This window comes from Eucyclogobius newberryi, unplaced genomic scaffold (genome assembly GCF_026437365.1).
Source record: "Eucyclogobius newberryi isolate DKJ021-1_F unplaced genomic scaffold, fEucNew1.0.hap1 SCAF_17, whole genome shotgun sequence".
In the NCBI taxonomy this organism is placed as follows: Eukaryota; Metazoa; Chordata; class Actinopteri; order Gobiiformes; family Gobiidae; genus Eucyclogobius; species Eucyclogobius newberryi.
Window position 1 is genome coordinate 10,264,715 of NW_027315801.1, and position 15,899 is coordinate 10,280,613.

The 15,899-nt window shown below is 45.0% G+C and overlaps 3 protein-coding genes and 1 long non-coding RNA gene across 5 annotated transcripts in view; 1 reads left to right on the forward strand and 3 right to left on the reverse strand.

Annotated features, from left to right (window-relative positions):
• The window catches only part of wdr13 (WD repeat domain 13), a 5,446-nt gene extending 3,620 nt beyond the window's left edge, over window positions 1-1,826 (forward strand). The window contains exon 10 of the mRNA XM_072449040.1: window positions 1,221-1,826. Coding sequence (XP_072305141.1) covers window positions 1,221-1,405 — 185 coding nt within the window. The 3' untranslated portion in view covers window positions 1,406-1,826. The remainder of the gene's footprint in view (window positions 1-1,220) is intronic.
• wasb (WASP actin nucleation promoting factor b) overlaps window positions 1-15,899 on the reverse strand; it is a 126,467-nt gene that overhangs the window by 49,114 nt on the left and 61,454 nt on the right. The window lies entirely within an intron of this gene.
• Window positions 1,871-2,497, reverse strand: LOC140362819 (uncharacterized). The gene is made up of 2 exons (XR_011927122.1): window positions 2,358-2,497; window positions 1,871-2,159 (listed from the first exon to the last, which is right to left on the reverse strand). It is a non-coding gene; the product is annotated as an uncharacterized lncRNA (long non-coding RNA).
• On the reverse strand, window positions 10,044-14,822 carry gpr173 (G protein-coupled receptor 173). Of its 2 annotated transcripts, none has more exons than XM_072449044.1 (2): window positions 13,937-14,822; window positions 10,044-12,977 (listed from the first exon to the last, which is right to left on the reverse strand). In XM_072449044.1, the coding sequence occupies exon 2, from the start codon at window positions 12,821-12,823 to the stop codon at window positions 11,618-11,620; it is 1,206 nt and encodes a 401-aa protein (XP_072305145.1). In that variant the 5' UTR covers window positions 12,824-12,977; window positions 13,937-14,822; the 3' UTR covers window positions 10,044-11,617. The 2 variants fall into 2 exon arrangements, with proteins under 2 accessions (XP_072305145.1, XP_072305144.1); XM_072449043.1 differs by having other exon boundaries at window positions 13,932-14,822.

The window sequence follows — 15,899 nt, forward strand, 5'->3', positions numbered from 1 at the left end:
CTGTGGAGCATTCAATTGTGCTTTTAGAGCTCAAGTAAAAACTAAGACAAATTGTTTTTATTGTTCCAATGAAACATTACCACATATTTTTATCTTTTAGAAAAAAGTCTCAAGCAAGCCTTAATTTTACCACCAGTACAAGTTTCATCTCGACATTAATCAAGCTCACCTTATGTGACTCTTGGCAGCACTGGTTCCCTGCAGAGATGTGCTCTCCATCTGTCAAAGTGATTCAGTATGTTATGTCATGTTATACCCGGTAAACATGGCAGCCATATATAATTAATGTACAGAGTGAGCAAAGACCAACAAAATCATACTGTGGTTTTGACTAATATTTTTATATTTTATTTAGATACTTTAACACCTTAGCTTCAGTTGTCAGGATCAGTAAAGGGTTATTTGTACATCATCATTTATTTACAGATTTGAAAATGTCTTATTTAATCTTTAATAGTGTTGCTATTGCTGGGTTTTAGGTGACATCACAACATTTTACTGTTGGCCTGAACTGTTTAATTGAGATTAAGGCAAGATATATTCTTATTAATGGACAATAAACCTGGTAACTAATAACAGTAGCTGTATAAATGATCGTATTCAACATTGTTTGGCTTTTTATCTTGACTATTTCTTTTTGACTCATCCATCAATATATGAGATGGAACAATATTTTTAGGGGGCTCAACATTTATTATGTGTACATTTTTCACGCACCAGTAGGGATTTCTTTCTGTTTTATATCAATATCATTTCAGCTGTAGAGGATTGGATAATTAACATATATATGACTCATTCGTGGTACAAACTACTCTTATTTTTTATTGCAACTCCTGTTTTTAGGATATGTTTGTTTAGAAGGGGTTTACCAGGATTCTTCTGCTTTAGTGTTATTCTGTCAGTGGCACAAAGTAGCTTCAATATTATCCATAGATAATATGATTTGCTGTACAATTTGTTATTGTGACTGTTGTGCGGCTAAACCAATGGAGATTTTAAGATGCTAAATACTAAACATAGCATTCATTTAAAAGTATGCTGACACAATAGAGTGGCTGTACTGTATTATCAGTAGTGACACAGCTGCTCTTTTTACTTTTTTACATTGTTTTTGCCACTGTTTCTCTATGCACTTGGCGTTTGATCCCGAGCTAACCACATCTCAGAATCGGAAAAATGCTGCTTTCCCCTTTTAATGCCCATCTGTTTTTTTCCAACAGTGACTGGCAGTGAGGACGGCTGCGTCTACTTCTTCGACGTAGAGCGCAACACTAAAGCGATCGTGAACAAGTTACAGGGCCACGGGGGACCGGTTCTGGATGTCAGTTTCAACTGTGACGAGAGTTTACTGGCATCTGCAGATTCCACCGGCATGGTCATCATCTGGAGACGGGAGCAGAAGTAACTGAGCCGCCCATAATAACGCGCCACTCTTAGGTAACCGTCCAGTACGCTGAATTCATGATCTAGAAGTTAATGATGTCATAATTTCCAATGGAGGGCTAGGATCTTTGTTCATCTACGGTAGAAAAAGTCATCTGGACTATGTAAAAGAAAATCAATTTAAGTCTCATGTAATTACAGAGATATTTATGAAACATATCCCATACAAACCAAGTCAAATAATCTGTATTTTCACAGTTAAAAGACAAATTTGCTATTGGAATTCATACTACAATACTATGGACTCCTTAATTCACTGGAATGTTACACGGCTGCTTTTAATGTGTAATGCAATGATAATAAGTGCAATCAGGAAGCTTTGTTTGTTGGTGGTTGGGGAATTCATGTTTTTTTTTTGTGAGTTCCAATGCATGACGTTTGACTGAATTTAACAGACTGAAGAGGTAACAATTAAATCTTAATTTAAAAAAGCCTGTCTTTCTAACACTAATGCACACTTCAGCTTGGATCTCTGTCACTATTTATGTAACTGTTATTTATGCGTGTTATCAAGTGTGGTGATGGCCTTATTTTACTTGTCTTGCTTGCCTGTTTGTGTTGACCATGTGCATGACCAACTGAGTCAATGAAGAAACCAGCTGGTTATGAATGGTGAAAGGTTTGTTTAGAGTTTCACTATCTCTTAAATATGTGTGTGTTTGGGTCGTGTTGTTTTTGCAGAATCATAAATTATTTAATGCACATAGTAGAAAAAGCTTCAGTTGTAGTCATCTGGACTCAGTTTGAAAAAATAGACGTTTCGACTCTCATCCAAGAGTCATTGTCAATAACAGAATTTAGGTCGAGAACTCCGATCTTAATACTGTTCTGTGGTAAGACCCGCCCATTGGGAGGAGCCTTCCTGAAGTAGAAAGAGTTGTTTGTTTCAACAGAAATGCACATTTAAAATAAACTACTGTCTGCAACTGTCTCTTTGATTTCTTTGTGTCCTGTACATTAAGGGTGCGTTCACACACAAACAGCACATCAAAACCTGGATTAGGCTGTGACAAAACCAGATTAGAACAGGGTCAAACAAAGTCTACATCAGGATTAAACCAGAACAAGTGTTAACACGCCCTCAGTTATTCAATGGTAGATTTTTTATATATTATTATTATACGGAAGATGTAAAAAGGTAAATTCTTAAAGTAATTTGACTTAATTTGAAATTTCAAGGGATGCTTAGAGAAAGGTTAAGTGAAGAGTTCATCCCTTTCTATTCAGCACCTTGGAACAGTCATCCAAAAAGTGGTACACTTGTTGCAAACTACATATCGTAGGTGTTCAAGAATTTCAGATGGATTGCGGGAGTCTAAACTCAATGGGAGATTCTCAGTTTTTGAAAGAAATAGCTAAAGTTATGATCCACAGATATAATTATCATTATTCATTGGCTCTGGTGGTGGAAAGTAATGAAATGCAAAACTGCTATACTGAGAGTTTTAAGGTATCTATAGATATACAGTCTATGGTATTTATTTTTGATGTTAACATTTTCAGTGGATACCTTTTAGTTTTATGTTTTTTTTACATTTTACTCTAAAATTACATATTCAAACATGTGCTTCAATGCTTTTATGTCAGTAGATTTTTCATGTCATAGTTTGTTTCTTGCTCCTTTAGATATTTTTAGATAAATACTTTTACCAAACACTAGTACATCTTCCAGCAACGATTGTCCCCACAAACTTGCCATATTCATCTTGTGTGTTGAATAATGGCACCACTTTCTGAAGCTGCAGTGAAAAATATTACCTTTGTGTTTACAGAAAAGACATTGAACTTTGTGGCTTGAGCTTTTGTTTAATGTGGATAGGCCCAATAATTACATATATTAACCAGGTAAATAAATCTGCAATCTGACATTTAAACAGAAAATTATACCATTTAATTCTGACTTGTCCTCCAGCTCAACCTATAGGTATAAATTCATGTTGTAATGACACATGAATGCAAACTGTAAATGAGCTACATCAGCTACAGCACCTGTTCCTGTTTTCTGCCCTTGGTTTAAAAAAAGCTGTCCTGAGCAGTCTACTGTACATGATGCTGTAGTGAGGAAGGTTTATGATGCATATAAGGGTGCGTTCACAAATGCTCACACGCAGGACCAAATCAGGTCAACAGTACAATGACCTGGGCTCAAACCAAGACCAAACTAGAGAAAGTGTGAATGCACCTTAAGACTTTCAAATGTGTCCTTTCACAATTATGCAGATCTATGTTTCACTGTCGCAGGTGAATATGGACCAGTGGATTCTCTCTGTCACTGCATCCAACAGATCAATGTGTGGATGCAAAACAACTTTCTCCAGCTGAACTCAGACAAGACTGAAATCATGGTCTTTGGCCACAGAAACAAAGAGAAAGAGTTAGCGGCCCCTGGGCCAGGGCCTCTGTGCCAGTCCTTCAGCCTCTGCACGTTCCGACGGCCTGCGCAGGGCCCACACCCACCGGGCCCATCCCCTGGCGCGGCCCGCCCCAATGCAGCGCCACCTGTGGGTCCCCAACACACCTTTCCTCTCCGGGGATGGGCCGTTCAATGTCCCGCGGCACTTGGAGATTCAAACTATTATAGTAACTTAGCGTTTACTTTTTAGGTTATCAGACTAAAAAGCTATTTAAAAGAATCTTAGATTTTTAAAGAAAAATATTCCTTAAAAATCTGCAAAGGTTTAAATTGAAAAAGTAAAATTTGTGCGTGACACCTGGAGACTCAAACTACAATAATAACTTGTGTTTGACTTTCTATGTTAGCTGACTAAAGCTACGTACACACCGCGGCGTCAAATTTGCGCCCGACGCAGAAGTTAAACGCCTGTACATTTGATGACAGACGCCCCGATCTGTAAAATACATTCAACAGCAGACATGCGTCTGAGTAGTCACATGCTCAGTGGAGTCGAGGCGTCAGCACATGCTCAGTGGAGTCGAGTCGTCCTGCACATGCTCAGTAGAGTCGAGTCGTCTGCACACGCTCAGTGGCGTCGAGGCGTCAGCACATGCTCAGTGGAGTCGAGGCGTCAGCACATGCTCAGTGGAGTCGAGTCGTCCTGCACATGCTCAGTAGAGTCGAGTCGTCTGCACACGCTCAGTGGCGTCGAGGCGTCAGCACATGCTCAGTGGAGTCGAGGCGTCAGCACATGCTCAGTGGAGTCGAGGCGTCAGCACATGCTCAGTGGAGTCGAGGCGTCAGCACATGCTCAGTGGAGTCGAGTCGTCCTGCACATGCTCAGTAGAGTCGAGTCGTCTGCACACGCTCAGTGGAGTCGAGGCGTCTGCACACGCTCAGTGGAGTCGAGACGTCTGCGCACGCTCAGTGGAGTCGAGGCGTCTGCACACGCTCAGTGGAGTCGAGGCGTCTGCACACGCTCAGTGGAGTCGAGGCGTCTGCACACGCTCAGTGGAGTCGAGGCGTCTGCACACGCTCAGTGGAGTCGAGGCGTCTGCACACGCTCAGTGGAGTCGAGGCGTCTGCACACGCTCAGTGGAGGAGTTGTGCTGTGTTGCTTTTCTCGTTCTGTAAATGGAGTTTAATGTTGGACCATGGCTTTGGTTTATTAACTTTACAAAGTCCAAAAGCGGAGGTGATGGGCCCCGGGGCCCGTCTGGGACCCGCAGATACTTCAGAGCTGAGCAGAGTTTACTCAATATCATTATTTGCTCAGAGCTGCGTCTTAAGGATTTTTTTATCTTGTATGGTTTGTTTTGGGTCTTTTTCCGGGTCGTGCGTAGCACGTCAATGGAGCGTCATCTCTGATTGGCTGCTGCGGCGCATCTGCCGCAGAAATTTGGACAAAGCTGAACATCTCGGCGTCGAACGCTTTGGACGCTCGACCGTCGGATGCGCGTCCAAAGCATCGAGAGCACAGGAATCGCACCGAAAAACGCTGAAATTGCGCTGTGGACAACGCAGGAGGCATTCGACGCGCGTTTACATAGACTTAATGTAGAATGTAAACTGGACGCTTTGGACCAATGTTCCCAGTTTAGTCCTGGTTAAGTCCTGGTTTAGTCCCGGTTTAGACCTGGTTTAGTCCTGGTTTGGTCCCGGTTTAGACCTGGTTTAGTCCTGGTTTAGTCCCGGTTTAGTCCTGGTCCAGACCTGGTTTAGTCCTGGTTTAGTCCCGGTTTAGACCTGGTTTAGTCCTGGTTTTGTCGCGTTTTAGTCCTGGTTTCGTCCTGGTCCAGACCCAGTTTAGTCTTGGTTTAGTCCCGGTTTAGTCCTGGTTCAGTCCTGGTTTAGTCCCAGTTTAGACCTGGTTTAGTCCTGGTTTAGTCCTGGTTAAGTCCTGGTTTAGTCCTGGTTTAGTCCCGGTTTAGTCCTGGTTCAGTCTTGGTTTAGTCCCGGTTTAGTCCTGGTTCAGTCCTGGTTTAGTCCCAGTTTAGACCTGGTTTAGTCCTGGTTTAGACCTGGTTTAGTCCTGGTTTAGTCCTGGTTTAGACCTGGTTTAGTCCTGGTTTAGACCTGGTTTAGACCTGGTTTAGTCCTGGTTCAGTCCTGGTTTAGACCTGGTTTAGACCTGGTTTAGACCTGGTTTAGTCCCGGTTTAGTCCTGGTTTAGACCTGGTTTAGACCTGGTTTAGACCTGGTTTAGTCCTGGTTCAGTCCTGGTTTAGACCTGGTGTAGACCTGGTTTAGTCCTGGTTTAGACAAAAGAATTGTAAATGTTTCTGCTGAAGTGGGTCATGTGACCACCTGACTGACCTGTAAACTCTCAAATGACCATGAATGACCTGGTGAAGGGTCAGAGCAGGAGCAGAGGGACGTGTGGACGACTGGGCTCTTCATGGGGGTCACGAGTCCACACCAGGGACACATTTATGACTGAACATTAAACATTCACTTTAGAGACAAGACAACTGCTCTATTGTTTTACTTTATTTCCCGAGAGAAATAAAGAGAAATTCCAGCACAAAAGTCAAACATAAGATATAAAATACATTAAAATGGAAGATACATTTTTAGACATAAATATTTACATACAATATTGAGAGGATTTTTGCAAAAGATCATTGTAAAAGCAGAAGAATAAAATCTATTTAAGACACTGTGGGGGAACAGCTGTTCTGGGGGGTCCTGCTGTTCTAGGGGGTCCAGCTGTTCTAGGGGGTCCTGCTGTTCTAGGGGGTCCAGCTGTTCTAGGGGGTCCAGCTGATAAAGCACAGTTGGAGGTTCATGAGAGTTCACACGACAGAAAAGGATCATCACCTGAAAACTGTCAATCCAGACATCTTTCCCCGACACATGCGCAAAACAAAACAGTCAAAAGTACATTCAGCACCAGGTACATTTCTAGCACCTGCCGGCTGCATTGCAGCTGCAGCCAGGCTAAAGCCAGACTAAAGCCAGACTAAGGCCAGACTAAGGTCAAACTAATGCCAGACTAAAGCCAGACTAAAGCCAGACTAAAGCCAAACTAAAGCCATACCAAAGCCACACTAAAGCCAGTCTAAAGCCGGTCCTCAGCTCTGGTCCGCAGCCGGAGGTCCTCGTACAGAAAGGGGTCCACTTTCCACAGGTTCATCAGAAACAAAGTCCAGCAGATGAGCAGCTCTGTCCCATCGGCTCATGTTCTCCAATCTCTCTTTCTCCGCCTCGGTCAGGACCTCGCTCGCCAGGAGCCGGTACGAAATCTGTTTCAGCACCGGGTCAGACACTCTCTGGATAATGTCTGGACACACCGAGGACAGCCACTTCCTCAACGTCACATCTGACTCTGTGTGAAGTGAAAAGGAAGGGCGAGAGGCAGCTCGCAGCTCTTCAGCGATCACATCTAAGAGAGAGAGCAGAGGTAAGGCCGGGACAGGAGTGGGACAGGAGTGGGACAGGAGTGGGACAGGTCCCACTCCTGACCCCTCCTGACTCCAGGAACTTGTCCCGCTCCTGTCATCCCGTGTCGCCTCCTGTCGCCTCCCGTCACCTCCTGTCGCCTCCTCTTTACTCACCTCTCAGGTCCACCTCGTGCTTCCACACACAGGTCTTGTCCACGTCCTGGATCATGAGGTTTATCAGCTCAGATTCTGACGTCAGTCGAATCTCAAACGCGGGGTGGTAATTCGGGCCGCAGTCCAGAAAAAAAGTGGCTTTCTGGGGACTCCCTCATGGGGACTCCCTCATGGGGACTCTTCCTCATGGAGACTCTTCCGCATGGGGACTCCCTCATGGGGACTCCCTCATGGGGACTCTTCCTCATGGAGACTCTTCCTCATGGGGACTCTCCCTCATGGAGACTCTTCCTCATGGGGACTCTTCCTCATGGGGACACTCCCTCATGGGGACTCTCCCTCATGGAGACTCTTCCTCATGGAGACTCTTCCTCATGGGGACTCTCCCTCATGGAGACTCTTCCTCATGGGGACTCTTCCTCATGGGGACACTCCCTCATGGGGACACTCCCTCATGGGGACTCTCCCTCATGGGGACACTCCCTCAAGGGGACTATCCCTCATGGGGACACTCCCTCATGTGGACACTCCCTCATGGGGACTATCCCTCATGGGGACTATCCCTCATGGGAACTCTCCCTCAGCAGGACTTTTAGTCTCAGAGTCGATGTGTTTGAAGCAGAAACATTTTCTTTGACACAAATGACTGGGTCAGAGTTTCTGCAGCAGGAGGGTTTCAGGGGGGAGTGGCCTGCTTCGGCTGAGGCAGTATATCAGGAGTAAATACTGCCCTAAACAGGTTGAGGTCCTGACTGTAAGATAGGAAGTACCTGTGGGGTGCCCCAAGGGTCAGTCCTGGGACCTCTTCTGTTCAACCTCTACATGCTGCTGTTAGGTCAGCTGATACCCAGTGAAAATGTATGCTATCACAATTATGCAGACGAGTCAGATCTATGTTTCACTGCAGGTGAATATGGACCAGTGGAGTCACTGCATCCAACAGATCAGTGTGTGGACCGGCCTCCTGCTGGTGCCAGAGTCAGGACTAAACATGGACCGGCCTCCTGCTGGTGCCGGAGTCAGGACTAAACATGGACCGGCCTCCTGCTGGTGCCAGAGTCAGGACTAAACATGGGCCGGCCTCCTGCTGGTGCCCAGGGTCAGGACTAAACATGGACCGGCCTCCTGCTGGTGCCAGAGTCAGGACTAAACATGGGCCGGCCTCCTGCTGGTGCCAGAGTCAGGACTAAACATGGGCCGGCCTCCTGCTGGTGCCAGAGTCTGGACTAAACATGGACCGGCCTCCTGCTGGTGCCAGTCAGGACTAAACATGGACCGGCCTCCTGCTGGTGCCAGAGTCAGGACTAATCATGGACCGGCCTCCTGCTGGTGCCCAGAGTCAGGACTAAACATGGACCGGCCTCCTGCTGGTGCCAGAGTCAGGACTAATCATGGACCGGCCTCCTGCTGGTGCCCAGAGTCAGGACTAAACATGGACCGGCCTCCTGCTGGTGCCAGAGTCAGGACTAAACATGGACCGGCCTCCTGCTGGTGCCAGAGTCAGGACTAATCATGGACCGGCCTCCTGCTGGTGCCCAGAGTCAGGACTAAACATGGACCGGCCTCCTGCTGGTGCCAGAGTCAGGACTATGGGCCGGCCTCCTGCTGGTGCCAGAGTCAGGACTAAACATGGGCCGGCCTCCTGCTGGTGCCCAGAGTCAGGATTAAACATGGACCGGCCTCCTGCTGGTGCCAGAGTCAGGACTAAACATGGACCGGCCTCCTGCTGGTGCCAGAGTCAGGACTAAACATGGACCGGCCTCCTGCTGGTCCCAGAGTCAGGACTAAACATGGACCGGCCTCCTGCTGGTGCTGGTGATTTTTGTCATGTCTGTAATTTTAATGCATTTTTTCCTGTTGTGTGAATCACTCTGAATTGCCTTGTGTATGGATTGTGCTCTACAAATAAACTTGCCTTGCCATAGTGAGAACTGTGGTTACTGTAGTGTGTGCTGAAGCCCTCCACTGGAGGTTTGTGGTGATATTAATGAAATATGTATTTGAATTGATCAGATTTCTACATTAACAGAAGGAATATAAAACAACTGTAATCAGTGATACGTTAAAGTAAATGGGTGCATATTTGTTGGAAGCATAGATTTATAAATGGCAGAAAGAGGGAATGTACTTTTTGTTTTATTCATGATGCACTTAATGACTGAATGTCATTTCAGGGGGTTAAAAAGTACAATTAAAATGGCTCTGAATGGAGACAATAGTTGAATCAGTTTAATTATTATTATTTATTTGTTATAGCTAAATAGCCTTAACCTTGCTCTTCCTTTTAATTTTTCATTCAGGAGCATAGTATTCGGCGTAATGACAATTGATGAATTTCTTTAGTTCTGTTTACCTTAAACAAACTCAACCTTGTCATGTAGTTTTCAGCTTTTGCCTAAAATTGATTATGTCCCTCCCGCCCCACCAAACAGGCCTTCATTTTTTCTGTATACATGTTTGTACCTTTTTGTTTTGCGACCTCTGTTTTACGACCAAACTGGCTGTCAGTACGCCATATCAAAACCCTCTATTTATTTATGGTCAACATGAGTCATATTCAGTTTAAATGCTGGAACAGAAGACTGGTTACACCACATTATAGTAGCACTTGTAGTTGGTAATCAGAGGCTCAGATATGAAAACATAAATGCATCAAAAGTAGAGTCTTTATTGATGAGTGGGTAAAAGAACCACCTCTGTTAAACTGTACAGATACAGAATATCATCTTGCAAAGAATGCCAGATGTAAAAATGATAGACCCCAGTTCACGTTTCAATCCACTTGCCCTGTTTCAACATCTGTACACACTGTAACCTCCAGCTCCTCCTCCATGAAATGCAGTGGAATGCATGCTAATAAAGTAATCTATGCCAGTGTCCATAATTAGAAAAATCACTGGGCAAATTACTTATGCCTAATATATTGTAGAAATTGTAATTTGGATAGAGAAGTCATTTGAAAATTAAATAGATTTGGGATTTGAGTGATCCATGAAGCAAAGATTGGCCTATGTTGCTGGCAGATTTCAAAGGGCCTAGTAACATTCAAGTTTCCATCTCAATAAGTTCCACAATTGGTATTCTGTTAAGAGCATAGCGTTACGACATTCTTAAAATCATCTTTTTCAAAAAAAATTCATTCAATTACTATAGTATTCTGCATCGTCCCCTAAAATTATTTAAATCCTATGACCTGTTGTAAAGTATTATTTTCTAATAGTCTCCGTATTCATTATGCAGTCTGCTTATACATTTTGGTTAAAAATGATTTCACCATTAGCTTTTTCCATAAGACTGCTCGCTTTTGTATGATTTGGAGACCTCATGCTGCTTTCATATTTAATCACTATTATTGAAATCTATCCTATTATCATCTTTCTCTCCTGTCTCCCCATGTTTCCCCTCACACACACTTACACACGAAAGATATATAAAAACACACAAGCAGGAATATAGATATCCCCGTACAGTCTATACAATATGAAATCAAGTCATATTTCAAAATAGTTTCATCTGCTTAACATGTATAGTTTACAAATAAAGGAAAAACAGGCAATTTTTTATGATACAAATAAACCCAGCACGCCCTAAATCAAGTTCGAAAAAATCAAGCATGTTCGAGGCTCGGCCATTTAACTTATCCAACATTATTGGGTTCATTCAGTAATTTTTAGCCTCCTGTGAATCAGATGAAAAGGCATACAGGTGGTCAGCCGATCCACTCTGCTCCTTAAAGTTCTTGACGTTTCAGAGATAGAACAAGAGATCATCACTTTCAAAGTCTAGACAGTTTTCATCATGAAATATTTCAACTTTCTGTGTCTCTTCTGTGCCTGGTGTGGCACTAATGGATAGTTGGTGGAAAGCTTTAGGGAATGTCCCTCGGAAATAAGGCAACATTATTTGAAATGGCATCTGTCACACTTAACACTAGTGGTGATTGTGGTTACTTGTACAGTACATCATCAGAAATACAAGCCATTTAAGTGTTACCAGGAGGTTTCCGTTGCCCTGTCAAAACCTCTGCACCTGAGGGCAACCGATTCAAATACAACATTCTTGATAAAATGGCACAGTGCCTGGATTTGTTGGCAAATTTTGATTTTGTTGTGCAAAACAACAAAACAGACACTATCACCAAGGTGCATTACTTCTCCTCTTCCAGTAAACCTGAACATTCTCCTTGTCTGCTCACAGAACCACAGGTGATCACATGATGTCATCACATGATGCAGTAGGCCTCGTCTTGGGGCAGGTGTTGTTTAGTCCTCCAGTAGGTGGGCAGGTGCGCTCGCAGCACCTTCCTCAGGTCCTCATTGAGCAGGAGACAGAAGATGGGGTTGACCCCGGCTTGGACAAAGCTCATCCACACTGTAATGGACAGATACTTGTGAGGGATGGAGCAGGACTTGACAAAGACCCTCCAGAAGCAGGCAATGATGTAGGGAGCCCAGAGCACTAGGAAGAGCAGGGTGATGGTGTAGAACATCCTGCCCAGCCTGCGCTCCGACCGCACCTCCTCCATCCCCAGCAGCCGGCGGTGCTGATTGTGAAGGTTCTGCCTGATGCCCAGCAGAGTGGGCGGCATGGGGCCACGACCAAACCCTGCAATCCAGTTTGCCGCGGCCTGCCCGGTGGCCCCCGGACCATGGAAGGTCCAGTTCTGACTGATGGCTGGCACCAGCTGAACAGGCTTCATTTTCCGGTGCCTGTACTCGAACAGGAGCAGCTTGGCGTAGAAGCCGTGTGTGGCCAGGACCACCACAGCCAGCATGAGCATGAAGCCCAGGGTGTCATTGGTCTTCAGGTAGCGGTGTTCAAAAATGCACTGATCTTCATCACGGATGAACTTGTATGTTCCCACATCGAAGACAGGTGGGAATGCCATGGCCACTGCCAGAGTCCAAACCATGCAGATAATGGCAGCACAGGTCCAGATGGTCATGCGTTTGGCATAAAACCGGTGGTGGGCAATGGCAAGGTAGCGGGTGACGGCCACGCAGAACAGCATGAAGGCAGCATGAAAACAGAACAGCACAGCCATAAAAGCCACAACTTTGCAACTCAAGGCACTGTAAGTCCAGGCCGAGCTGTTGTGGACTGACACAAGTACGAAAGGGAAGCAGGCAGCAGAGCGCACTGCATCAGCCAGGCACAGGTCCAATAGGAAAAAGTATGGAGCCTTGTGAAGTGTCCTGTCCCGGAGCACCAGCAGGGACACCAGGAGGTTGCCCACGAGACTGACACAGATTATCAGGCCTAAAAAGACCAGCTTAAAGTAGGCTGACACATCTGTGGCAGAGAGTCCTCCAGTGTTGCTGCTGCTGTCGCTGTTGCTGCTGCTGCCTCCTCGGGCCAGTCCACTCTGAGAGGCCAGCACAGCCAGCAGGCTACCGGGCCCATCTATGGCAAAGCTCTGGTTAGCCATTCTGTTCCTTCCACCAGAGCCTGAGACTGAGGCCCTTCACGAGCACTAGTGATCCTCCCACAGCCGTCTCCCACGGCTTCCTGGACTTTACAAGCAGAGGCCCAACCGCTCTGTTCTACACGACACAATCATCTCTCCTCTCTGACCACATCACCTGTGAACACAGAGACACTTATCAAGACAGCTCAGGTGGAAAACAAGATGTCTGACATGCTTGTTACATCTTCGGCAGTGTGATGAATGGACGCAACAGTCTAAAAAGTGGATACAGAAGTGCTGTGTCGGGCAACACGGATATCTGTGCTCTCCTGTTCCTCCAAGGCTGGGATCAGATCAGCAGCTCTACAGCATGCCAGCTCCTTGGCTCTCTCAGTAATTACCTTGCCCGTTGCTAAGATACACCAGCTCACATACTTTGTGCGCGTGTGGGTGTTTGAGTGAATGCATGGGGGTGTACAGGGATGGAGCAGACAGACCAACGCTGGCCATGTCAAACAAACAGGGAGATCATTTATAAAGGAACATAATGGTTCTCCTGCTCGTCTCTAGCTCTGCAGTGACTGGCACAGAGCAGATGTTATGTGAAATCTTGTAACAAATGTGAGAATGTAATGGCAGGGCAGGCAGCCATTTAGATGTGACTCTAGGCCTGACAACGACAGGGATGGAGAAAGGGATTGGGCTGGAGGGAAAAGGAGCATTTTAAATAGAGTGCTATTGGCACGCATCCTCACATCACCTGGTTTATATCAAAAACAGAAAGAAATATCTGTCTTTATCTTATAAAGCTGAAGTGATGCAGCCTCACCCAAATCCCATTCTCTGGCACTAGGCAATAATAATAATAATAGAGGAGCAGAGTGCCGCTCGTCAGGGTGGGCCTGGCCTCTATGTAGGCCACGAAACAGAATCATTACATTTTACTGAGGGCTTTTTTGTTCCATACCGCCCTGTGGCTCCTTCACAGACATCATGCCAGATTAGATGGCTGCTGTGTCAGCTATAGGCCTATAATACCGAGTCAAAGCAAAAACAGACGAACAGGTGTCAAAATCTCCTTTGTCGTGTTTTTGAACGCGATTGGCCGGTTGAGATGGAGAAAACATACCTCACATTTATGGAGCTCTTCTGGATCTTCTGCCTCCGTCCAAAAACACCCAAACGCTCCTCTTTGCTTTGTGTCACTGTTCTTTACGCGGAAATCAAAACACATAATAAAGCCGTATGTGGCCGTGCTCTTAAACAACACCTGTTATGCATAAACCCACGGCGAGAGCAACATATCATCAGCATAACACGACATGAATGTTGCGATGTGATCATCAACAGCTGATCAAACAGAGGATGGGGATGCTGTCGTGAAGACACATTAAGACACAGAGGGGGAAAATCCACTGCCACCCTTTTGCTGTTTTACAGGGATGTGTTCATTTGGTCCAGAAAACAGGTTTTAGTTGCAGCACGTAGAAAAAACCGTCTCCATTTCTGCTCAAGAACATCAAATCTCGTTTTCTTCATATATTCCAGATGATTTCCAGCGCTTATTGTAACCCTCCCACAAACATTAGAGAGGAAAAAAACATCGCGCATCCCCTAAATGAATCGTCTTGCCGTGGATATTGTGGCATCAGAACAATTAGTCCACAAAGACAGCCTCGATACAATTCCTTTTCTCATGTTTCAGTCCAAAACGGTGACGGATTCAGCGACATCTCCTAATATGCAGTATTTGTTTTCCCGTCCAACGAAGGTGGACTATATCTTAATAGTCCACGATAAAAGGGGGACATTTTGGACAAATCCAGCGATGTCACGAGAGGCATTTACATCGCAGACGCAATCAAAAACCAAAACGAGTGCGCGCAGATGAAGCCAAAGAATAAGAAGACGGAAACGAAGGCAGATGGGTTAGGCGAATTATTCCTGAATAATCCCAATTATGGCTGCTCGCAAGCAGGCAGCTCGAGCGCTTGTTCGGAAGCTCTCGGCTTTTCCCGGAGAGCGCACGGAGAGATGCGGGAAGGCGGGGCCGAGGCGACGGCGCAGCGAGCAAAACTTCAAAGTGCGGATTTAATCCCAGCTGCTCGCGCATGGAACTGACTTTGATTCAACACACGGCGCGTGAGGACGTGCTTCAGTGACACTGGTCTGGCTGAACGCAGTTTTAAAGATACGAACTATAGACATCAATAACGTGACTCTAATTCCCCACGATCAGTGAAATTGTTCCATTCCTTCAACTTATAACTCTTGACACGCCAATGCTTTCTTTAAATAAGTCGCATATGCTTGAAGGTACACTGTGTCACATTTCAGATGTTCGAGTTACGGGTCAGACATGTTCCCCACCGTCATGTTCCTGTTGGTCGGCCTCATGAGATAATGGCAGGTGAATTGAACCAATCACAGTGACGTATGAACTCTCAGAAGCAGCACTTTAGTTACTTCTTAGACAATATTAAGTTTGCAATGTATACAAATTGTGGTAAAACCAAACTTGTGACAATCTTTTTGTTTGAAATATCACCCACAAAATGAACAGGAGACTTTGAACATCAATGTAGAGCGGGGTGCATAGGATGAGTGGGAACAACCTGTAGAATTGTGACAACACTTCATTTACAGTGCAGCATTTTGGCCCTCTCGCTGTCCTCAGGGAAAAAATCGACTAAATATTTGCAATTGATTGATGGTGTGTAATATCACCCATGCCTATTTACAATCAAATAAATGGCTAGTGATGCAACACACTTCTAAACTTAGCAGAATATAACTAACCTTGTTTGAGTCACATCATCATCGTCACGTGACCACCACAACAAACTGCTGTAATTTATCAGATATTACTAATTAGTAATATCTGATAAGTTCCTCATAATATAAATATTTGATGTCACGTGTGAACATACAGTAGACTTTGGTAATGTTATAACACTGTATAAATCTGTTTTCATCTGAATGCCGCTGAAGCCTGACCACTTTAAAACAGAGATAGTCCACACTAGACTAGCTACAGTCTTTAACCTTGACATGTCATGAGTGCAATGTGACCTTTGGCTTTTATCTGCACCTCCTG